The sequence below is a fragment of the Chinchilla lanigera genome, unplaced genomic scaffold (genome assembly GCF_000276665.1).
Source record: "Chinchilla lanigera isolate Chin_1 unplaced genomic scaffold, ChiLan1.0 scaffold00019, whole genome shotgun sequence".
NCBI classification, from domain to species: domain Eukaryota; kingdom Metazoa; phylum Chordata; class Mammalia; order Rodentia; family Chinchillidae; genus Chinchilla; species Chinchilla lanigera.
In genome coordinates, this window is record NW_004955420.1 from 28147659 (window position 1) to 28173287 (window position 25629).

The following is a 25629-nucleotide window of genomic DNA, read 5'->3' on the forward strand; positions in this document are numbered from 1 at the left end:
AGGGGGGAGAGGGGGGAGAGAGAGACGGGGGGAGACAGAAAACGTCACCACGCACCCATCTCTGGAGGTGACACGCCACATGGCCTGGTGAGCTGTTGCTGCGAAGTGGAAGCTGTGGGAACATGTGCTGTCCCCAGGTGAGGGGACAGTCCTCCCTCCACAGCAGAGACCTCTGTGCGTAGGCGACAGAGCCTGGAGGGGACAGGGAGTCTCAGCGCCACTGAGGTCCACACGGAGCAGTTAGAGAAGAAAGAGAGCAGAGAGGGGAGGCCTCGCCACTGGCCAGGTCGGGAGGAGACTCGGGTCTGCTCCTCTTCCCCACTGCAGAACGATGAGCTGAGGTCAGGGCTTGTGCAGACAGACAAGACACACAGACCTACAGAGAGTCAGACCAAGGGACCATTTTAATTCCTACAAGGCCCCGTCACGTTTAGGGAAATTCAGCTCCAATGTATACAAATTAGACATTGGTAGTATGTACAAAAGTATTTTCTACATTTTTTTGAACAATACTAGCTATTTTATTTCCAGTAACAGGATGTTACAAAAACAGTCCAATAACGCATTTTCTATTAAGAAGCACATTACACAACATAATTCAATTTCATTAAAAAATAACTTCAAAATACAGACCAATCCCCTGTAGAAAAAAAAACTATTTCTGTAGTTCGCTTAGTAAACACACAAGTCCAACACTGCAGTAGGGCCTCCCTTTTCTGTGGAAAAACAGAGGCTTCCAGGGCCTCCCTTCTGGGATAAAGTCCCACCCACCCACAGCTGTGATGGGCAGAGCCACTGCCCGAGGTAGGCACAATTCTGAAGAGCCCTCCCCGCCACGTGGCAGTGCCCAGAACCTGTGGCTGTGATGAGAGGTCACTGCTGCTCTATGGCACAAGTGGCCTTAAGACAGGTCATCTCTGTGGCCTGATGTACTCATGTGGACCCTTAACACAGGAGGAGGCAGCGAGGCGAAGCATGAGCCACAGACTCCAAGGGCCGCTGCTGCTTTCGACATGAGCAGCCCACACAGACGGGTGCGCCCGCTGTGAAGAGGCGTCAGGAGAGGCCCTTGGCTGGTGAGCAGCAAGGCCACAACCCTGCCCATGACGCCATGAGCCCGGAAGCAGAGCCCTCCCAAGCCTTCGTCAAGAATGCTGCTGCCAGCCCCTGCCCTCGGCCTTGGAGACCCTGAGCAGAGAAGGTGCACACCTATCACGTGTGGCAGCAAGGCCGATACACTGCTGCGAGTCACTTATCACCCAGCGGGACCTGGCGGTCTCTGCGTAGCTGAGCGCCTCTGCCTCCACCAAGTGCTGTACTGAGACGGTGTCCTCGGCAGGCACCTTCTGACAACCTTTAATCACAGCCTGCTTCATGCTCACTATCAAGTCCTCATTTTTTACTTCATCCCGCTTTCTAATGTACTGCTGTCTACTGCCATGGCGGACAGCTGCCCACCAACCCTGTCCACAGACAGGGTCCTACAGGTGGCGGCTTCATGTCTTGCTTTTGGTGCTAAAGAATAAACCCAGAGAGCTCTACCCCTAGCCCCTAGATGACAACTGTAACACATCCACTGTCACCCTCGCATCCATCTGGGTGTCAGGTCCCCGAACTGAGAGGTCTTTGCTACTTCCCAGACACACCATGCAAAGGCTTAGGGCAGGAGGGCACGGACTTCAACACTGGACTTCTGACAGGAATTTCTCCTGCATAACTAGATTAAGTTGGCACTAAGGTGATTAAGTACACTTGGGGAAAAACCTCAAACTAAAGATTAAAAAAAAAAAAAAACACACCAGTTTTTACAGGTCAAGTTATTTTTGGAAGAACCACTCAAAGCCATGTACCAGGATCTCGGTGGCACCCTGGGTTCTGCCCTGGGTTTCCTGGGTCACACATGGCTTCATTCAGCTGGCGTGGAACTCAGCAGAAACAGGAGAGCAAGCTGGGTGGAGCAGCCTGCCTCTGATGTGGTATGCCCTTTCCTTGGAGGATTTAAACACAGAGCCCTGCGAAATGTCTCTGGGATGGTGGCAGTCAGAATTCCGGTGTTGCTTTTCAGATGTTCTTCAATCCACTCTTCCAGAAGCACATGTGCAGCAGACCACAGCAGGGAGGCCATGAAGCTCCTAGCATCAGTCTTACCTGCTCCAGGGGGACCCTGACCCATGTACATGCTTGAAAGAAGCCCCTCCCACATTCAAAGTGAAGACAGCTCGGAAGAAATCTTTTTCAGTGCCAGTGAATAAAAAAAAAACCAAAACAAACCCATCCTCTTTTGTGTAGCATTGAGAATAATGCCTAAAGAGGCACCAGAAGGCACCAAGGAAGCACCAAGGCATAAACTGGAGTGGAATGCTCTCTACCATCTAAACTTCTGTATTAAAAAGCACACACAACAGGCACTCCTTAGAGGCAGTATAGGAATTTACAATTAAGGCGACCGCCAGCCTGAAGCAATGCGGCCACGGGCAGCATGCTGACCACTTTCCCAAGCCCCTGCCTTATGCTCCTACTACCTCCAACATGAGCCTGGGTGGTGTGTCTGGAGAAGACCATGAGACTGGGAGACAAACACTTCCGCCTCTGGCGGTTCGCACAGCTCTCTGCTTGGCAGCAAGTATGCTAAAACCTGAAAAATGGGCAAAAAGAATCTGTATTCTAAGGAATATGTGAGATGGAGAGAAATTGTCTATCCAAAATAATATTGCAAATTGTACTTACATAAAGTTCACAATTTCTTGATTCAAGAAAATGAAAACTCCATAGTTGGCTACTGTAAAATACGGCATAAAAATATTTCTAGGAGACATGTCTGTATTTAAACTCTTCTACACACATACATGAAGGAGTGACAGTAAGAAGTGTCTATTTCTGAATTCACCTCTAAAATTGAAATAGAACAGACTATCATTCAGTTTCTGAAACTTTTAAGTTACCAGGTATTTACAAACAAGATGTAATTTGTATCAAAAAGGTTGTTTTCAACTGTATCTGCTGCTTTCACTGGGGCTCCGGTGATGAGAGTAACTTCGGTCACTTTCACTGTCAGAGCCGTACGATCTACAACTCCTGTGTAACAAAACAAAACAAAACAAAATGCACAGAAACCTCTTAACTCCCCACCCTCGGAATCCCTCCTAGTGTTTCCCTTCTGGTTGGAGTGGCTTCCAAACACTACTGACAGCACAGGGGTGGACGCTGGGCTCTGATTGTGGCAATGCCACTCACTTCTTGTTTGTTTTGTTTTTGAGACAAGATCTCGCTATGTAATTCAGGCTGGCCTTACACTCGACTACACAGCCCAGGCTGGCCTTGAACTCTGGCAATCCTCCTGCCTCAGTTTCTCCAGTGCTGCGATTACAGGCCTGCACCACCATGTCTGGTGAAGCCTCTCACTTCTCAAGGGTGTTTAAATGACAGGTGGTGAAAGTATCAGCGGTAAGATAAAGAAACCTCACACCTTGGGAAATTTTATTTGAAATACATCCATGCACATGAACAGAATAATTTTCCATGGTACCCAAAATGACACCCCAATATTGATCAGGTTGCCTGAGGAAATAAGAGGGAGATGTACATTTACTTTGGTTAAAGGTACGGAACTAAAATGGGCACCTAGCAAAGGTGGGAGAGCATCTGCACACAGACAAGACCATCAGAACACCGAGCCAAGAGGACATGGCTATGGTCACTCTTCAGTTAGCTTAGAAAAAAATTTAAGAAGAGCTAGCCACAGGGTGGGCATGGTGGCATATGCCTGTAATCCCAGCACTCAGGAGGCTGAGGCAGGAGGAGAGTTTTAAGCCAGCCTGGGCTACACATTGAGTTCAAAGTGTAGTTTATCATACTAAAGAGAGAAATAATTTTTTTCTGCATTGAAAAACAACAGAAAATTAACAAGTCTGACTGACTCAGATGGATCTTATTATGCCTGAATTGCATAGTGAAACCCTGTCTCAAAAAAAAAAAAAAAAAAAGCCAGTCATGGTAGCGACCAAACAAATGTTGACCAAGTATGGCCTACCAAGGGTCACAGATAGTATACAACAGCTGCCAAGAAAGGAAGTTGAGGCAATGAGGACTCCAGGGACACAGAAGCTACCTCCATGGCACTGGGAGGGAGAACATTTCAGGACTGGCAGGCAGGCAGGACTGGCAGGCAGGGAGGCATTTAAGCAGTGGGCTACAGCAGAGACTTCAGGGTAGGTGGGAACTGGTCATTTCACGAAGCAAAGAAGAGACATGGAAACGGCATCCACACCTCTGGGAAGAAGGAAAGGGTCAGAATCGCAGCTGCAGCGCGTGAGAGAATGGCCCTGTAGGCAGTGCCAAGGACCTGGACCTGCCATATGCCCCATCGGAGTGCCCAGGTCACACGAGAGGAGCACTGCAGGCACCGGGATTGGGGCAGGAAGGCCAGAAGCCACCAGAAAAGGGTATTTCAAACGTTATCACAGACCTGCAGTAGCCAAAATGTTACACAGAACACAATATGCAGAATACATAAAAATTATTTTACTAAATTGACAAGAGAGAAACCTCAATCTTGCCATGAAGCCAATGGCTATGACATGTCTTGTATTACTTTTTTTTCTTATTTAAAAACTGGCAACTTGGCTACTGCAATCGAGGACCCTGACTTTAGGAAGTGGCTGCAATGTAGTGCCTTCTCTCCTTCATCCCTTCTAAAGAAGTGTATGTTCGATAATCCACAAATATTTAAAGCTCACTTGAAATCAAACACAAACAAAATCCAGCACACTTTACCTGGCAACTCTTAATCCCAAAGCCACTGTCATAGCTGCCTGCAGTCACTAACATGCAGGAAGACAGGGTTTCTGTCCTCGGAAGGCTGTGCTTTCTCCCCACTACCGGTCAGTGCCTGGTGCACTGAGTGCCCAGAGCAACTCGAGTGATCCAAAACGAGGGGTCCTTAGCCAGGCATGATGGCACACATCTATAACCCCAGCCCATGGAAGGATGACTGTGAGTTCAAAGCCAACCTGGGCCACACAGCAAGACCCCACACAAAGAAACAGGCGCCCCCATCCCACAAAACAGAAACAGAAGGACCCACCTGGACCATCTGTTGTAACTTCTGCCTCGGTGGTAACTGTCACTCCTTTGGCTTCGACTCCGGCTCCGACTCCTGCTGTAGTAGCTGTCGTAAGTGTAGGACCTGCTTTAACAGCAACATCACACATTCAATTTTCCCATTCAAAAACTCCAATTCCCATTTTTTAGCTTGGAACATGGGCACTTAATGACAGTATGAAGACACAGGTGCATAACAAGTACCACGAACATTTAGCAACTACCCATCAGACTTATCATACTAAAAAGAAAAACATTGATTTTTTTCTGCATTGAAAAACAACCAAAAACTAAAAACGAGTCTGACTGACTCAGATGAATCTTATTAAGCAATTATATTTAACAAACACCTGCTGGCACAATTTGCCACAGTCATTTTCCCATCAGAATAAAATAGGCCAAAAGATAGAAACTCAGAAAGATCTCATTTAGAAAGAGTATGATTTGAGGAGACAAAAATACATGGAAGTTATTAGAGAAAAAATGCCACATGGTAGGGCCAGTGGCTGAGTACAGGTGCAGGGCCCAAGCCCCAGCACCCACGACGCGATACCATGCCCACTCGCCCCGGGAAGGGTCTCTGCCTTCTGCTCTGGGCAGGACGCACACCCTGTCCTACCTGGACCGGCTGCGGGCGTCGTACGAGCTGCTCCTGGATCTGCTCCTGCTGGATGTCCTGTGGGACCACAGGGAGGACATCATCTTGGGGACAGGTGGCCAGGCTCATCAGAGTCTAGACTAGGTCTCAGCCATCCAGTGGCTCCTTGGAACTCTACTCTCCTATCCAAAGTCCGCTCGATGTCCTAAAACCCCACCGGATTTCATAAGAAAGATGAAAGTTTGTGCCATCCTCACAAGCCATGCATGAGACAGTCACTGGGGAGGCTTCTGACCCAGGCAGGCGGGAGCCAGGGCCCCACACAGGGGACAGCAGTGAGTAGAGTGAAGCCACAGCCTCCAGGACACTCAGCATCCCAGACAGGAGCAGCAGGGAGCAGAACATAAACACCCCTTCCTCCAGGTCCCCTGTGGTGCTCCTGTTGCTGCTCCCTAACCAGGCTAGGGTGACTAGCAGGCCCTGCCTAAAATGTACTTGGGCTGAAGAGGGCACAGCAGGCCTCTGCCCACTCTGACAAGATCCCACCGAAGAGTGGCCAGGAGGAGTGGCCCTGGGCCCTGCAAGCCCACCTGTGGCTGTCATAGCTTCGGTAGGAGCGGCTGCGGCTGCGGCCTCGGCTCTGCCATCCTCGGCTCCTGCTTCTGGAGTAGCTTCTTGATCTGTGAAGAGAGTGTGCAAAAACACCAGCATGTCAGTCACCCTGCCCCACTCGCACCATGAATTATGGGCCAGAAAGCAGCCAAGGGAAGGCCTCCCAGCCTCTCTGCAGTGGCTGTGGCACTGGCACTGCTAATGTGGCAATCCAGAAACTCAAAGTCAGCAGAACAGAGTAGACAAAAGCCACCATCAAGGCACAGCAATGGCTACACAGCTCCAGCTCCAACCCAGAACGAGGAAAGATCCAACTGCAGAAGTGAAGCCCAGGTCCAGACACAGCGCTGAGTGAGAAAGGCCGAGGACAGCATCTTCACGTGGAAAGGCTTTTGTTTACAAAAGGTCTCAGAAATGCTAAAGTAAGACCATCTACAGACAGAAAGGTTTCTAGAAGGAAGACCAGCAAACTTATAATCAAGTTTCCAATAATGGTTAATTCTAGGAGAGCAGAGAGTAAGTTGGGTGGTACTAGTGCACCAGAGCTCCACTTTTTAAGCTAGACAACAGGTACAAAAAGATCCATTGTTATTTTTGTACTTTAAATCATTTATCTTTGGCACCTACCAATAATCAGGCAACTGACTTCTCTTTCACTAACAGCAGTAGTTTCTTAAATTAAGCCCAGATCTCTTCCCCTGAAATCCCCACTGCCTATGCCCCCAGTCTCACCAGATATCTGGGGATGATAATCTTGTCCTTAACTCTGATACTTTGCCAAGCTAACAAGGAACAGACGCCCCTTGGGGAAATAAAAGGCAAGTGAAACTGCTTACCTATACGATGACGTGGAAGTTCTTGAGCAACTTCTAGAGCGACTGTAGGAGATGGACCTGGTTCTGTGCCTGGATTTGGTTTCAGATTTACTGCGAGATCTACTTGGACTCCTGGACTGACTGTCACCATCCCGACTAGGTGTCTGCTCATCACTTGAACTTTCCTGATTTCTTGGTCTCCGGTTTAGGCGTGCTGTCTTCCTTACTTCATCAAAGAGTGACCCAGGCCGAACTTTGTTTTTGCTTTTTATTTCTATCCTTAAACCTTGGGGTTTCATCTCGGGTATAACTGTCAGGGCTTTCGCCTCCACAGCACTGGATGTGGAAGTAGGCAGGGCCCACAGGTTTCCCACACCCTGCAGGGGCTTCCACTTGTTATCTGAGAGGCTGCCCTGGCTCTTTCCAGCCGCTTCCTTGCCAGCATCTTCACTGGCGCTGGCCACGCTGCTGTCCTGCTTCCCGCCTTCTCCCGCCGTTTTGCTTTCAGACGTGCTGCTTTCCTGTCTCGATCCATCCGCTTCAGGAGCTTCCATGTGCAGGTCTGGTTTCACAACACTCATCTGTGGGGTGCTTAGCCTTGAACTGGCCAGAAGGGACGTCCCCTCTCCCTTGGCTGGTGAGCTCCTCTCAGGGGTGCAGATCTCCATGTTATCATCTGTCTGAAGCACATCCTCTGCTCCGCTTGGAGCCCTTTCTCCATGCTGCGTGTTTTGGGGCAAATTGGCCCCCTCGTTCTCAGGATCTAAAGCAGTGGGACAAGTCCCAGGCTTACTGTCACCTTCGGGAAGCTGATCAAGGGCTGACGAAGCAGTCACTGTGCTGTGCTGACCTGAGAGCCTGCCCTCGTCACAAGCTCTCTCAGTGTGGGGAGAAGCATTTTTCACCGTTTCACTGTTTTCAGAAAGTTCTTTTTTTTCTTTTGACTCTTGAGTGACTTGCTTTTCGTCAATCTCCTCTTCCTCCTCCTCCTCTCCAAACTCTAGTGGAGGCTGCCAGTGAAATGCTTGCTTTCGTTTTGGAGGCTTGTGCTTTTTGTCTTTTTTCCCTTTCCCTTTCTCCTTTACTTTCTTGGTATGATCTCTTTTAAGACTTTCCTTTGATGAACGTTTGTGTTTCCGTGGCTTTCCTCTGTTGTTTTCTGAGTTAGAGTCTGACCCCTCAGAAGCAGAAGTTGAGGGCTGCTGTTTACTGGATTTCCAGGCACCATTGTCCGGCAGTGACGCATTCAATGGAGATTTAGTCTTGGGTTTGGCTTTGATGTGAATTGCACTAACCTCCGATTCAGAATCTGAGGTGGCTTCCCCTTCCTCCTTATCAGAAGACCTGCGGGAATGTTTTTTACTGTTTTTCATTACATCTCGTTCTGAATTTGACTCAGAGTCCCATTTACTCCCGGCATAATTTTTCCTTTTGGGCTTACTGCCATCTCTGAAGTGATCAGAAAGATTCTCTTTGGAATTTTTTTTTTTTGAATGTGAGCATTCCCGTTCAGGCTTGCATTTCTCCGCATCTCTGCCTTTCTCCTGTTTATTATTCATTATTTCCATTCTGCCCTGCTTCCCTTTTTCCTGGGCCGAATGTGTGACCTGAACACTTGCCGGCTCATTGTCTGAAGAAGAATCTGCAGATGACCGGTTCACACTACGCCGCCTTCTCCTATGTGAAGACATGTCTTTACCTTTGACACGTTTACGACGTGGTGTCTTCTCAGAGCTGCTGCTGTGCCGTTTATGGGAAGTGCTACTTTTTCTCCCACTGGATCTCAGTGTCCTCCTGGCCCATCTCTCCTCAGCACTGCTAACAGAAGTGTAGGAAGATGACCTACTGCACTGTGAACGATCGCTGTACTTACCTCGTGAACGAGATCTAGACGATGGAGACTTAGACCTTGACTGTGAACTAGCACGACTATGCGACCTGGTATACGATCGAGAGTAAGATCTGCTCCTAGAAGACCTGCTCCCTGACCTTGGGGAACTTTCAGAACTTCTATCACTATATTTTGAATTAGCACTCCGATCACTTTCTGAATTTTTTCCTCTTTTATGGTAGGATGATGAACTACCAATCTCTCTGACATTTGCTACACTGTAAGTACTTTGGATGGGCAGCAAATGAGTTGTTTTAGCTTTCATTTCCTGAATTCGCTCATAGGAGGGCTTCCAGGGCTTCTGTCCAGGCTTCCACCTTGAAGGGGGGGGGCTATCACTCAGTGGTATTACCGGAATATTTTCTGTTACCACTGGCTGCACTACTACATTTTCATTTTGTGGCACTGTTGCTCTTAAAGATTCTGTTTTAACTGGTTTATTTTCACTCAACTGAGAGGCTGTTCCTCTTGGTGATTTTGATGCTGTCCTTCGGTGCCCTGACTTGGAACTCGATCTAGACTTGGATCTACTCTGAGAATGTGATGAGGATTTTGATGCAGTCCTTGATCTGGAGCTCCCTCTAGAATAGGACCGAGAGGGAGACTTTGACCTGTAGGAGTCCCTGCTGGAATGCGTTGAAGAGCTCTGCTCATCCTTGTCAGATTTGGACCAGTCCCTCTTTGATGAGCGATGGGATGAGGAGGAGGAAGAGCGAGACCTCCTTTCTCTATCACAAGAGGACTTCATCTGTCTAGGGGAAGATTTTGAAGATTCTATGTCAGATAGTACAACAACTCTTCTCTTCTTAGGCTGTTTGTGTCTTCTGTAGTGTTTCTGCTTTTTGGCTTTCTTTTTATGCTTAACCTTTTTTTCCTTTCTGCGTTTTTTACGGTGACCATCAGAGTGTCTTGCTGTACTAAGGTCTGAGTAATAGCCACTATAGGACCATGACCTAGATCTCTGTGACAAGCTTCTCTCATCCCATCGGCTTGAAGAGGGGTCACTTAACCTACAGACAAGGACATAATGTGAAGTTACTGGGAAGCATGCTTTCTGTACCTTGAAACAGTTCCTGCTGAAAACAAAATCAAAACTTGAAGCACAGCTAAGAAGCCTGAATCAAGAGAGTCAGAGGCCTGGTCTTGATCTTATACTTTCAGAGACAAATAGTAATAACTAGTAGTAGATTCACTTCCAAAAGGCTTTTTGTTTTATAAGCTAAGAAAGGAATTTCCAATTTGATAGGGAAATATGGAAAACAAACTAACTCATCATAAGAGCACTGCTGATATGCTGAATTCCTGGCTGGAATCTGCTCATAGCCCTTTTCTTCCAGAAGCAGTTTTCAAGGGAGGTCAAAGCAAGTTCCCCCAACATTATTCTGTTGTATTTTTTATGGTGCTGGAGATTAAACCCAGGGTCTCACAAATGCTAAGCAAATGTTTTACCTGAGCCACACATTCAGTCCTTGCCTGAAATGTTAAGATTAGCCTCTGTTCTGAAGAGGCTATTATGACTTGTTTTCCATCCTCCTCACAGAGGTAATCAAGGTTTGCCTCTAAACTACTTAAAAGAGAAACTGAGGGAAAATGACATGAACACTGATGCAGGCAACACCAGGGCTCAAATCAAGACTCCTCAGCACCACTGTGTATCAGCTACTCCCACCCAGCAGACACATGTCTTTCTTCCCTCTCCCCATGTCCAGCCACTCTGTGAGACACCTGCAGAGAAAATGAGAATTCTTCCATAAAGAATTTTATCGGGCTAGCTTGGTATATTTTCCACTGGCTATCCTGGGACCAACCCCATTTCTAGAGCAGACACTCACTGTGAGGTATTACTGGGGGTAAGAGCCAGGTGCCCTTCTGAAGAAGCAACAGCCTGAGGACACATACCAAGGACAAGTTTTCCTATCTGCCTATTAATTTACCAGTGATGACTCATGGCTAGTAAAGAATCTGCTGCAGTATATGATTTTAAAGTCTTGATTACTTCTAAAACTGAGTACGAGCTCTTCAAAACATTCAGTAGAGGGAAAACAATTTTGAAAGCCCCCAAAGCCATCTGTCTTACCTAGTTAAGAGTACTACTTTCACCAAGTATCCCCAATGTGTTCCCCTTGGTCACAACCTAATTCCGACTGTAAACCTTTAATGAAAAGTGCAAGATTATGCTATATTCCCTTAACACTCAGGCCATCTGACACTGCTCGGTGCCTCCCTCCCAGCTCTCTCACTTGTCTCCTTTACTCCACTTCTCTCCACTTGGTGGTCGGTACGCTCTCAGCCTCTGCATCTCCTCCTTCCAATGAGGAGGAGTTTCACTGCTGTCATCGTTCTCAGACTCTGAGCAGGATCTTGACCGTGGAGGTGTGTGATAGCGCTGTACACACAAAGGAAACAGTAACTTTAAAAACACCTCCCATAACTAAGAAATATACAACTAATTTCCCACAACAAATTTCTATTTTACCTAAGATCAAATCTAAGATTTTACTAACCGGTTAAAAAAAAGTCACTTTTAAGTAATTTGCAAAAGGGAAAGTCTTAACACACATACAATGGTACCCCTTCCTTTAATCTTCCGTCCAGACTTTGACACAGATGGTTTCTGATCACTTACAGCAGGTGCAACATCTGGAATCTTTCTAGAAAAGAAGTTGAGATGAAAATTTTAAATCAGCAAGTATCAGGTAGTTTTCCCAATCTTTAAATGGAAAATTTAAGTTCCTACTATGCAAAAACCAGCTTCAAAATATTTCCTGACATGAAGACTACTTGAAATTCAAGTTTCAATTTCTGTAAATCAGGTTTTATAGACACACAGCCACCTCTATCTGCTCACACATTTCTTGGGTTGTCTGCATGTGGTGATCCCCTGCTTTACATTGCTTGGGGCACTAGAAATCACAGCAGTATTGTTACAATCTGCCAGCATTCAAGCAAAACTCGAGTCACTCATCTGGCACAGGAGTAAATCTTCAGACATGATGTACGTGAAATCACAGTGCAGGGCAACATTATCAGACGTACAGCATCAACATGGTATTTTACGAGAGAACACAAACTCTGAACTCTTAAGCAAACTTAAATGGAATGTCATTCTTCTTATTAGTAGACCTATATTAAAAAGATGATACTCAATTTTTATTATACTTTGCATCTTGTTGATAAAACATCTGTAGAGGGCTAGGGGTATTGCAGTTCGAGCCCAGCTCATGGACAACTTAGATCCTGCTTCAAAAAAATTTAACATGCCTGTAATCCCAGCACTCTGGAGACTGAGGCAGGAGGATCGTTGCGAGTTTGAGACCAGCCTGAGCTACAAAGTGAGCTCAAGGTCAGCCTGAACTGCACAGTGAAACCTTGCCTCAAAAAAAATAAAAAAAAACAAAAAAAGGGGGGCTGGGCAGTATAGCTCGGCACAAAAGCTCAAGATTCACACTCCATTACCACTCCCCCCCAAAATTATCCTGATTCAGGATCTTGCCCAGGTTGGCACTAAAGTTATGATCCTCCTACCTCAGCCTCTCAGGAAGTTAGGATTACAGGCATGTACCAGTGTAACCAGCTAAATAGCATTTTTTGAGAGCAAATCGAAAGTCACACACTAGCTTTTACAAACCAGAGAAGTTTCACTGAGCAAGTTAACACTAGTAACATTAATGATACTAAGTATCTCCAATCAGCATGCAATTAATTTTGTACAATCAAAACTGGAACCTCTGTTTCATCCCTCAAATGGATTCCAGAAGTTCAAGTAGCCCTCTATCTGATAACCAAATGCTCAGTGCTTTAATGAAAGGCCTGTGTAGGAAGGTCAGTAAAGAAATCACCTCAGACCTCCCATAAGACTCTCTCGCCTGACCAATTTGCCTGACATCCTTTCCTTACTGCTATAGTCAAATTCATATTTTAAAAGGCAAGGTACTGCTAGTCATTAATCTGGTATCTCCTGCAGAGCCTTTCAGAGTGCTCTGAACATAGGCCTTATCCAATAAATGAATATGAAATTGCAATGAACTGATGGAGAGTTTCTATTAGAGAAATGAAAGTATACTGATTCATCACCCTACTTACGGCTCAGGTTCCACTGGGACGACAGGCATATCTCTCCTCAGTAAAAATCGATTCTCAGGCACTGGAGGAATCTCCTCTGGACGGACAACAGGCTTTTCCCTTTTAGCATTTGAATCCACTGGTCTCTTTTCATTGGTATCACTCCTCTCAGAGTGACTTTAAAAGAACAAACCAAGACAGCAGTTGAGATGTGTACTGCTGCTATGTTTCATAATAATAAAAGCATATAACACTTGACACTAAAATAACAGCAAAACTATTGACAGCTTACAAGTCTCACTCAAAACGATTTAATGATTTCCTCACAAAGAACAAAAAAATCAGCACAGAATACTAAAATGTTGATATGAAAATTATCATGATCCTAACTTTTTCTCTTTAAATTTCGGAGGTTATTTTCACCTAAAAACACACAAAACTTTGATATGAAATGTCTATGCTACTCCTAGATTTGCCAAATTTCAGTTTGGATAAGGACCAAAAATGCCAGCCTTGTCACCTGTAGGTAATGAAACTGAGAGTCTCTACAGTCCTAGGCACCTCTCCCATGAGTGTGTGTGTGTGTGTGCGCGCACGCGCGCGCGGAAATATAGCCTCAGGGTTTTTGCACTTACACTTTTGGACTCACAAGGCGTTTACTTCGTGGTTCTTCTGAACTGCTTACTTCCTTTCGTCTCCTTTTAGAATGTTTAGCTTTTGGCCTCCTCTTATGTTTCCTTCTCCTGCTTCTTTCATGTTCAATTTCACTTTCTGAAGATGATTCTGAAGAGGAAGAGGAACTGGAAGAGGAATCTGAGTCTTCTGAATGTATTGGTTTCTTCCTTTTTTTCTCAACAACTTTTAATAAATATTAACAAAAATATTAGTACTAGATTCCAGTGCCCACATTTCAGACTAAACAATGTGATGACTGAGTATCACAAAATAGGCTTTATGTATAGCAAACTAAAAATGTAATTTAAATAAACTCTCTTTGGAAGTTGATAAAACTATTGCTTTGCAAGACTATGCAGAAGGCGTGCATTCTAAGTGGGTCACATGATAGGAAAATAAGTAACTATATAAGATGACAAATGATACGTGCTCAGATGGAAAAGTAAATCATAAGAGCAATGCAGGGCTGGGGATATAGCTCAGAGGCACAACCACCTGCTTGGCAAGCGCAAGGGTCTTGAGTTCATTTCCTGGTACAAAAAAGAAGGGGGACTATGGAGGCAAGAGGATCACTGTGAGTTCGAAGCCAGCCTGGGCTACATAAGTGAGCTCAAGGCCAGCCTGAACTGCATAGTGAAACACTATCTCAAAAAAAAAAACAAAACAAAACAAAACAAGAAGATAGCAATGCAGAGGGAGTAGGGAGAGGGGAATAGTTTCAGATCACATGTGCCAGAGCCCTGAAGGAAGGAGGGAGGAAGGGGTCATGCAGAGACAAGGGTTCTAGAGGAAGAGAAGAGCATCACAAGACCCCTGGGTAGCACATGGTCACCATGCTGGGAGGCAGAGCAGGAAGAGGGGAAAAGGTCAGAGAGCTAGACTATCTAGGGCCTCCTAGACTGCCACACAGACTTTCGCTCTGGCTAAGAAGGGAGCTTTCTTCTGTGCAAGAAGGGCACAGACAAGGGATCACCGGGTCCCTGTAAGAGCACAAACCACATGAGTCCACAGACGTAAGCAAGGAGATCAGGTGAAACATTCCTCCTGAGAAAAGATGAGAGAAGAGCAAGGGGACTGAGACAAGGTGAAGAGCCACGAGGTCACTGCACAGTCCAGGCACAAGACATTAATGGCGCAGTTCAGGCTGACAGCAAGGAGGAGTAAGATGAAAGGTTGGAGATCTGTTGACTGAGTGGATGCAGGTGCTGAGGCAGAGACATCAAGCACTATCTTTATACCCCTATAGGCCCTTTTCTACCACTGCAATCTAGGAGGTATTTCTACTTCTTCAATAATGTTTTACCTACATCCTAGTCTCCTCCACCCTCAAAAAGGTCTTACCATCTTTTGTTGATTTCGTGGCAAGCACCCCGCAGTCAATAACTCGCACGTCTGCGTAAGGTCTGCTCGCGGCATCAGTTTTCAGATTTTCTATTTGCTCGATTACTTCAAAGCCAGAGATAACCAGTCCAAAGACAACATGAACCCTGTCACAATACAAATTCAGGTAAGAAATGGCTAATAAGCTATAAATAGTATCCAAGAAAACAATTATAAATGATATATCAACAGACCACAAAATAAAACCAAAGTGTTAGATGTATGAAGCAATTAGAAGGGAACAAAAACTTCAAATCTGTTTCACATAAGCAAACGTTTGGGCCCCAGTGAAACCAGGCCTGAACTTTTTTGCCTTTCTAAAAATGTGGTTTTTGTTTGTTTGTTTTTGTCTTTTTGAGACAGGGTCTCGCTATGCAGCTCAGGTTGGCCTTGAGCTCACTTTGTAGCCCAGGCTGGTCTCAAACTCACAACGATCCTCTTGCTTCAGCCTCCTGAGTGCTGCCATTAAAGGCGTGCACCACCATGCCTCGTTAAAAATGTTTTTTAACTGTTTCACAGCGAAGAGTCTGAAAACAGGCTGTTCTTGGTAGTGAGAAACTGCCTTTATAGCTACACTCAGGACTGTGGAGCTGGAAAGCCCACCCGCGGCCACAGACAGACCCTTTCAGTGACATCAGAGCCCTGTGATCTCAAAGCCACATTTGTGATCTTTCAGGAAGAATGGGGCCATGAGAGATTAACCCAGACATCAACAAGAGTAACCAGTTAAGTGTTTAAGCTGGCCACACTAACAACTTCCCTAGTTAAGAAGAATACAGTTCTTACCCATCCAGGTGTGGAGCAGGTTTTGTAGTACTGTGTGATAAACGTCAATACAAAGATGAGGTCAAACACGCACATTCGGGTGAAGAAAGTGCAAGGGTTTAAACACAGCATGTGGAGGACAAAGAAGTAAAGATAAAAAGATAGGGAAAAAGTTAACACAATATACAGCTAACATTAAAGACACCCATACAGTAATAGTAGCCATTTTACTAATTAAAAAGTCAAGATTATAATGAATTACAAAATATCTCTATTAGACAATATGCATATAGAATACACAAAACAGTTTTTATCTCAGGTACAGCCATATATAACAAATATGCATTAAAATTAAAGTTACTTTCAAATCTAAAACAACAAAAACCACATGTAAAAGAACTCAGAATTTGTCAACATAAACAAGGAAAACCATCTGTCATTTGCCCATGGGAAGGGACATGTACAGGGGTAATCTGCCCACACACTGAGTGAGCTCTCCTATCTGTCACTTCTCACACTGAGTTGGCCTGCAGCTTTTAGGCAGGCAAATGAAGCAAGGCCTCGGCAATCCTGTTCCCACAACTTTCCGCGTGCACAACCATGCCTGGCTAAAAATGTTTTTTAACTGTTTCACAGCGAAGGGTCTGAAAACAGACTCTTCTGTTCACTCAAAGTGCAATTCTGCCACTAACTGCAACTCTCAAAATCTGATGAGGGTTTCCCTTCAATCCTTCTGACAGCAAAGTGACATGGGTAACATTAGAGGCATCTTAGGGTCCCACGGCCCAGAAAACACTCAGCTAGTTTCTTCTATAATCCCCAACTGTCACAGAGTCATTCTTGGAAGTCTATGGAGGTACATCTGATTAACATACTTTCAACCCTAGCTGATGCTCCCACACCATTTTCACAGATCTTCACACTACATGAATGGGAGTATAAAAATCCAAAGGCAGACAATTACAATTGTACAACACAAGCATCTTAGCTTATAAGAATAAAGAGTAGGTTTGAGAGAGAGAGAGAGAAGGTCACTAGGTATTAGAGTATGTTGAGGCAGCAAATTCTATCAGAAGCCCCCATATACATTTTTATGTTCATCTGAAGGGAATTCTAAGACATATATGGCCATAAAACACAATTTTAACCTTCACAACAACGCTAAAAATCTTTACAAAAATTGTAATACTTATACTTACATTAAGAATATTCACTTCTGTAAGACAACTATAGTATTTAATTTAAAAATTAAAATATCAAGAAAATTCAGAAATGTAAAGAAAATTTTGAGTTTTAAAACCACAAATCTTAAATATTCCTTAGAAGTCTGAGAAGTAGAGATTCAAGCCAGTGTAACTATAAAAATGAAAACAAGCAACAAAAAGAAAAAGACAAAATCTAGCAAATTGGTGACCACCAAATGCTGAAACCATTATACCGGCATCCAGAAACCACTGTGGACAGCAACCTCAAAACAGATAATGTGCTTCTCACAGTCCTAAACCTTTACCAAAGCACAGTGAAAATAACAAGAAACCAGTACATCAGCTAGAGACAGATTCCACTGCACGAAGGAGGTAAAGAGTGCATTTGAAAAGGCCGAAATTCCCACTGTGTACAGGATCCGTGTCAGACGTGTGTGTGGACACAGGGAGTGGTGCTCGGCTCAGGTCCACTCCACCCCCAAGCCTCCTCGCTCAGCTCCATAGGGCCTAGCACCAGGAGAAGCCCGCACACAAACCCACTGGGCTATGCCTACAGCCCCAAATTTTGTTTTTAATTCAAATAAAAACTTGAGAATAAGCAGACTTGATCCTTGATTGCAGGAGTAAAAGAAAATGAAGATAGAACCAACTCTTTCTTTTCACCTGCCCAGACTAACTAAATGGATGTGAATAATTCATCTGTGACTGCAATTCAGGATGATACAGAAATATAAATTAGTATTTAAGTTGAGTTAGAGTACATATTAATAATACTGAAAACATTTAAGAAGAAGCCCTCTGGGAGTAGAAATCCCAATGTAAAGCAGGCTTACTGGTACTGGGCTGACAGTCTACATGGATAAATAAAGAACATTAGCAAAATTATAAAAAGAGGGTAACAAAAAGGTAGAGGGAATGATTTTCTCAGTCTCATGACTAAACTGGGCAAAGATAGTCCATGGCACTCTTAGAAGTATTCATCTTTCAAAACTATGCAGCTCTTTAAAGAACTATGCAGTAGCGACAGATACTTGGGAAATAAGACCTTACAAAGGCCAGAAACTATCATAAATGTGTACATTTCAATACAGTTATTTAAAAAAACACCTAAGTGAGAAACAACTAAAGAACATTTTAAACTCCTGCTATATTTACACATTTCTATTTTTTCCTGTTACTTAGAGACACTGATTTGAACCTACTTTAAAAATACATGAGTGAGGGTTCACTTAAACTTTATAAATCCTAGAAACTGAAAAGTGGTACTGTTATCCCAAAAACAACCTAAATTTTCTATATCATTAGTAGAGACACTTTTGGCCTTATGCAGAAATTACTAGTTTCACACTGTAATAAGATCTAAAACCATAATATAAAATATAATCCCACTCTCCCAACGTAAGATTGTAGAAAGAATTTAGTGCAAACAAGCCACTGAAATTAAGATACACTTCTCAGGATTAACCACAACAATAAAACACACTTGCTGTACATGTATTGCTGCTATACAAAACAAGCACAAAGCTGTTTTTCTTAAAACGTTTCAATGCATTATAATGACAGAATTAAAGAGAAAAAGGCAAAGAAAGAAAAAGAGCCTTAGAGTAATGAGACATTACCTTTGGAGCGCACGGTGTAACACTCTTTCTGTAAATTTTACACAAAAATGGCAAGAAATAAATTGTAATACACTTTTAACACAAGACTGAATCTATGTTTTAATATCAATATAACTTTGAAATTAAATATTTTAGAGTTTTATGCAAAGCGAGAAAGCTTTTCAAAATGGAGGGCTCTAAATTTTCTTTCACAAAAGATACTTATGTAGAGATGAAACATGCTTAAGAAAAGCCTTACTGTAGTTGAAATAAGAATCTGCTCAGATCCTTAATATTCTAACACAGGATGCCAACAATAGCTAGTAACGAAACATTATGCTTCCTTTCACAAATCCCAGAAACTAGCTAAGAAGACTAACACAAAAAATCTGAATGCCCAAGAGCAGTTACAGTTCTACTAGTCAAAAGTAAAACCTTCAATGGAAAAAGACTGAGTAAGGATAATTCAAAACAAACTTTCAAGGAACTTTTTACTAATTCCCTTCACCTAGTTAAAGAACCTTTCACACCTCTACATTTGAGACTTTTTTTTTTCAGCCACACATCAAAACAGACCATTTTCAGGAGTTAATGAGTAAATGTTTGAACTGCAGTTACTGTTTATACCTATAATACACACTTTGAAGTTTGTAAGTCACTAAACATAATAATAAAGGAATAATAAAGTAGCATAACTGGAATTTTAGGGATTTTTCTCAGAGGACAAAAGGGCAAGAGAAATGAAAGTATGAATGTGCTGTCAAAACTTGGCCACCATGTTTTCTTTTCCTGTCTGATTTTCCCCATTATAAAGATTTTTCTTCAAAGAACACACTGATCAATTTTAACTGATTAAATCTAAAACAGTATTACTCAGACCAGAAGCCCTACTATAACATGGACAAAATGCTTGATAGAGGTTTTGGACACACTAAATCTTAAAATATTTAAAAATAAGCATTAACTTCTTGTAAAGGAAATGATAAACGGCAAAAGAGAAGTACGTTTGAAATAAGGTACAGTTTTCAATAAATTACAAAGTACTCTAGAGTAAAACAGTACAACAGAAGAAGCTAAAGATAACCTGCCTTGTCTCAGCCTTTGACATGCAGTCCTTTTGCTCAGCTGCTAACCCTCACCACAGTCAAGGAAGGGGCTCCAAGCTGCACACAGTGACACAGCTCCTATTCGAGCAACCAGCTCCTATTTTTCACCCAGCAGTCACATGCTCTGCTTATGTATTCAACCAACACAGAAGAGCCAATGTCACTAGAAACAAAAGTTCTTCCATGTTGCTCATACCTATGTCATATAAGCACCAAGTAACATTAAGCTTGGACGTTAGGGATGACAAGATCTGCGAGAGGTTGCTCATGGTTAAGTGTCACAAATATGTCTGCTCATGAAAAACCCTGAAATTAACACACAAAGGTTTTTAACCATCCCCTCCAAAAATGGGAGGAATGAAAAAACTCCACTCAAATTTATGAATGTGGGTGGAAAAAGCATTTCTACCCCCGATCTACTTTTGCTATCTCAGATGTCAACAACACAGCTTCATAAGTCCCTTCAAACCACCACCTTCTCTAACACTGCAGTGAGGAGTATCTGCTCACTGATCTGCGCAGCCACTTGCAAGTCTAACTCCTCAGGGGAAGAAGATAGTTTTGCAACGTTCCATGTCTGCACCCAGCCTCTGCCCTATTCAGGACTGTTAGAAGCCGACATGGGGCTGGGGTGTAGCACAGCACTAAGTACGTGCTTAGCCTGCACAAGGCCCTGGGCTTATCCCCAACACTATGCCCCCATCAAAACATTTGTTTGTGACAAGGTCTTTCTATATAGCCAAGGCTGGCCTAGAACTTGTGGTCCTCCTGCCTCAGTCTCCTGAGTGCCAGGACTACGAGTGTATATAGGTTATTGTGACCATGACAGTGGCCAGGGACAAGGATTGTTCTGAGACCAGTTGCCCTCCATAAGCCGCCTCTCACCCTGGTGGCAATCAGCTCACAGTTAGCAAGTCCTTCAGGCAGGACATTGTCTGCATAAGAATCACTCTTTCCATGACTATCTTTTCACAGTGAAACCTTTAGTTTACCTTTACAAGGAAGCACAGATACTTTATGAACAAGACAAAACTAACCCAAGGTACAAAGGAAATAAAAACCATGGCTTTCTGAAAGCCAGTTTAGTGTCCTAGTCTAGAAGAGCTATTAATAACAAAAGCTATCAACTACCTAATCTTCCTAATTACTATTTTATGTAGTATCTTCTCCATCTTTTAAATGAATATATAAACAATGAAAACTAGAACCAGAATTAGTGCTACTTGTAACAGAAAGGGAAAAAATGTCTTCCTAAGTGGCATAATTTCCAGCAAAATGCTTGCTACTTCCAATGCGTAACAATATAAATTCAGAGCACAGTGGTTAATTATTCAGTTCATAGTGTGCAGCATTCTCTTCCTAACCAACAGTTTCTCCCAGACTATGAGCAAAGTTTCTAAACACTGGTCTTCAGATCATCTTTCTTCCTTTTTAGCATCATCTATATAACTAAAAGCATGTCCGATATGATCTCTGAATCTCTCGCCACTCTAATAAAACTATACTTCTATAGCTTTTTTATTTTTGCAATGCTAGGGGTCAAACCCATGATCTCATGCATTCGAGGCAAGCACTATACCACGGAGGTAAATCTCCTTCCCTATAGCTTTTGTTGTGGTTTCTTCCTAATCTTTGACCTAAAAAAATAAGGAATACTAAAAAGAACTAAATGAGTAAATACTGAGTTAACTTGGTAACTTTCATCTCAAGCCTTAGAATGCCTTCAAAAATGCTTCGGTGTGAACAATTGTTTCCTCAATGACTCATGGGGACAGTACTGTCTTTCAATGCTTTTACATTTCTTAGGCAGTTACCATTCCAAAAGCCATCAGTTTTCTTCTAATAGAAGCCTCCAAAACAAAATCATTGTGACTAAATATAGTGATAGATGTAAGCAGTAAAACTGTAAAAATTATGAACAGCTTTACAGAAGAAAACCTGATTTTCATCATACAGTCGTTCCAGCCAAACAGAGTAATAATGCAAAACTATGCTTAATATAAATGACATACGCCTTAGGAAAGGCAGTTGTCAAATGAGCAAGTAATGAAAACAATGCACAAAGCACAGGAATCCTTCATCAACATGTTGCAAATGCCCACACTAACAGCACCAAATAGTCCTTGGGAACTGCAGAGTAACAGATTTGTAACATAAACTACAGGTGCAACACTGCAAAAAAATGTATTAAAAGTCCTAATAAATCTATAAAACGGGAATAATAAAAGCAGTTCTTTTTATTTTACCATCCACTCAACCCTATCTTTTTCAGAACTGCTGCTCACAGTGCCCCTGAGGAGCTGTGGGACCAGGATAAAGGCAAGCACTACCCCCAGGGAGCTAGCAGGAAGCTCTGTGACAGGCACAACTAATACCTGCAAATAGAGGCCTAACCTAAAGACAGTGCCTTATTCTTCCAGCTCCAAAGGGTTTAGGCTTGCAAAGGACTTCCAAAGATTTTCCTTTTATGGGCCACATCTCCATTTAACCCATCCTTTCAAAAAAGCAAGGATATGTTTTGCTCAGCAATGTGAATATTAGTTTGATTTTACCATGCAATTCATGGAAATTGGTATTTTCAGCCAGCACAAACACAGACACAAAAATTTCTTTTTAAAAAAAAAGAAAGATGAGAAGTGTGTGTATGTGTGTGTAAAATAATTACCTCCATTTAACCAACACTGCTTTTTTAACTGCAAATTTCTTTCTAGAAATAAACTTCAAACTCAATTTCAAAATGAAAGTAGAAAAAATTTTTTGATCACAAGTTCACAGCAATCTTAGTGCTATCTACAGTTAATAATGAAAACAAGTCTAAAATTTTAAATCCTAACTTACTGATGTTAAAACTTTTCATTTAATATTTTTCAAAAACTAATGGCACATGCAAGTAAGTAAGCAGGACATTAAGGCAGAAGAATCACCAGTTTGAGCTAGGCTGAGCAACTTAGATCTCATCTCAAAAAAGCTGAAATAAAAAAACAAAAGAAAACAAATAGTCTAGCGTAAAATTAGGCCATGTAGAAAACAATGATGGCCTTTACTAAACATTCCTAGAAAAGACTTAAATACTAAGTCACATAAAAACAAGAATATCAATTTCTTGAAGTACCTTTATATTAGATTTTAATTAATGTATGTAAATGTATCAATTTTAAGTCTAACATTTTATAAACAAGCTAATCAGTATGTAATAATGGCAAGAAGCTGCTGCTACCTGATAAATAAAATTGTAAATGTAATGACATAAAAAAGGAAAGCTAAAAGAAATTTTAGAGCCCTCGGTAGCTTCTTGACCAATAAATCATTAGTTTCACAGTTCAGATAAGCTTAAAAATGGAAATAGAAACCTCAGAGTAAACAGCTACTATGTAAGTCACCATGAAAAGTTTTGGAAATATTTTTCTCTACTTTTTACTGGCCTTTTAAGAAGGTTAGGAGTAGAAAACTACTCTAGCTAAAAGGTCTGATAACTAATAATCTATGAAATCAAGAGACAGGAATAGCTGTCTTGGGCTTTTTTCTGTGTAGCTCCAAGCACAATCATCGCTTACAACTTTCCATTTTTAGAACATTCTTAGAAACAGAATGTCCCTTATCTGAACTTTATCAGATCATGTTGGAAATCTACTTTTCAGATAAATTTAAAATGTGGGTTTTTTTTTTAATAAAATATGGACACCTCACTCCTTTAAAGACAGGGAAGCGCTATTCATGCTTACTCAGAAAGATGTCAAAGAAAACTTCTGATAAATCATGAATAAAATATTTCCCCAACATATACAGCACAACTGAGATTTATTTCTAATCAAAAGCATTAAAACCTCCTGCTGGACAGTCATCTTTCTTATTTCAATACAGACAGACTTGGGAGTAGCTTTAGATAATATAGCCAGGCATGGTAGTGTACCTAATAATCCTAGGGGAAGCTAAGGCACAAGGATCTCCCCAAGTTCAAGGCCAAGCTGGGCTACTTAGTGAGTTCAAGGTCAGCCTGCACTGCATAGCAAGACCTTGTCTCAAAAAACCGTAAGAAAAAAGAAAAAAAAGATAAAAATATACCTAAAAGTATGCCAAAGATCTTTTTTAGAATTCTCACATGAGAAGTTTTTAGTTCTGCATGCATGTACAACCATGTAAAGATATTTGTATTTTACAAAGCAAACATAGCAGTCTTAAATTCCCTGAGTGATAACCTCATTACGAATTTTGGCAGAAATGAAAGGAACACCAGGTTAATTCAACTACGGAGAAAAACCTCACAAAGTTTTGAGTTTTTTAAAAATGCTGGCTCAATAGAACCTGTTTCAATACAATAGTACAAAACAGTACCTTTCTCAAAATTGGCTCAAAGAGCAACAGTAAAAAGAGAAAGAAGGAAAAAAAAGCATACAATGGTTTACTCAAACCAACTGCCGGGGGCTGGGGATTTAGCTCAGTGGCAAAAGCGCCTGCCTGGCAAGCGCAAGGTCGTGAGTTCGGTTCCCAGTACCGGAGAAAAACCCAAAAAAAAAAAAAAAAAAAAAAAAAATCAAACCAACTGCCTTTCATACCAAGGGTACATTTGGTCCTATACTATGAACAATTTTTAAATGTTCTTCCATCTTTTATGTTTAATCCAGGTTTTATAAACTGATCCCTCAAATTTGGTAGCAGCTGAAAACAATTAAAACAATTTTTCTTTTCATGATGAAAGTGTATTTTGAAAATGATACGCATCTTCAAGTTCTATTTTTTTTTTTAGTCCATTCTTCAAATCCAGGATATATATTCAATGCTGATGTTAGAGATTACCTGCTACCCTGTAACAGAATAATAAAACCCAAGTTGACAAAATTTTAGCATTGAAGTTGGTTTAACTATACCATCTTCCTCATGAATAGCGCTTCTCTGTTTAGGAAAAACTTCACTCTGAATTATGCCTACTCACATGAAAAACTGGGAACCATTGGTATGTTTCCCTCGATTTGCCATTGACAAAAGGAACGCTCTGTCATGTTTGAGAATAAAGTTTTCATCTGTTTGAAGAAAACACAAATTTGTCAGTTTCCAATTATAAGCCACTTCTAAAGTAATGTTTATGTAGTAAATAGAAAGCAAAGGATGAAATTTCTCTTCTGGTCAGTACAGATACTTGACAATATTTAGAAAAAAATTTTTAACTAATCAAATAACAAGAGTACAAAAGGCCAAAGGATACTAATTAAAGCCTTAAAGAAAAGAACATGTATTTAATACTTTATACAAACAGCCTTAGAATAGTCACTTTTAGTAGTAACATTTTTTGATTAAATGATATATAAACTATCAACTCTCAGGGTAAACTAGAAAGGTTTTTTAGAAAAATCCCTATAGTAAAGCTTATTTCTTCCAAATTTTTCAATTAGTCTGACAGATGCACTACACATGTGTGGACTTTGACACTCCTTATGTGCTTTGTTCTCAGGTGGTAAATTTATTACTCAATTGAACTGATGAAGTAGACTGTGAGAGCAGAAAGCACATCAGCTTTAGGGATCTGTCTAAATTAAGTACATGGGGGATAACAAGGAAGAAAATTTTATAAAAATAAAATGTAAAGAAAATACAATTTTAAGGTACAAAAGTATCATCGCAGGGAACAACTCCATTAAAGTGGGCTCTAACATTAAGTTCAAATTGCTAAATACTAATACAGTCAGCTAAACAGCTGCTTCCTACTAGTTCAAAGAAAAACTGTTATAAAAATCACCTGGAGATTATTTTAATTCCAGCAGAAATATCCTTAAAATTAACCAAAATTTCCTGTTAATATTCATACAAGCAAATCCTTCTTTAAAACA

The 25629-nt window shown here is 42.0% G+C and overlaps 1 protein-coding gene across 2 annotated transcripts in view; it reads right to left on the minus strand.

Annotated features, from left to right (window-relative positions):
• Window positions 1-381: 381 nt before the first annotated feature.
• Window positions 382-25629, minus strand: part of Nktr (natural killer cell triggering receptor) — a 45695-nt gene continuing 20447 nt past the window's right edge. The window contains exons 5-16 of one of the 2 annotated variants that reach the window (XM_005383537.1): window positions 24738-24825; window positions 15920-15949; window positions 15095-15240; window positions 13714-13936; window positions 13100-13255; window positions 11580-11667; window positions 11257-11402; window positions 7147-10026; window positions 6289-6378; window positions 5720-5776; window positions 5084-5185; window positions 382-3075 (exon numbers count right to left, since the gene is read on the minus strand). In XM_005383537.1, coding sequence (XP_005383594.1) covers window positions 2988-3075; window positions 5084-5185; window positions 5720-5776; window positions 6289-6378; window positions 7147-10026; window positions 11257-11402; window positions 11580-11667; window positions 13100-13255; window positions 13714-13936; window positions 15095-15240; window positions 15920-15949; window positions 24738-24825 — 4094 coding nt within the window. In that variant the 3' untranslated portion in view covers window positions 382-2987. Of the gene's footprint in view, window positions 3076-5083; window positions 5189-5719; window positions 5777-6288; window positions 6379-7146; window positions 10027-11256; window positions 11403-11579; window positions 11668-13099; window positions 13256-13713; window positions 13937-15094; window positions 15241-15919; window positions 15950-24737; window positions 24826-25629 lie in introns of both variants that reach the window. The other variant, XM_013513444.1, reaches the window with a different exon arrangement.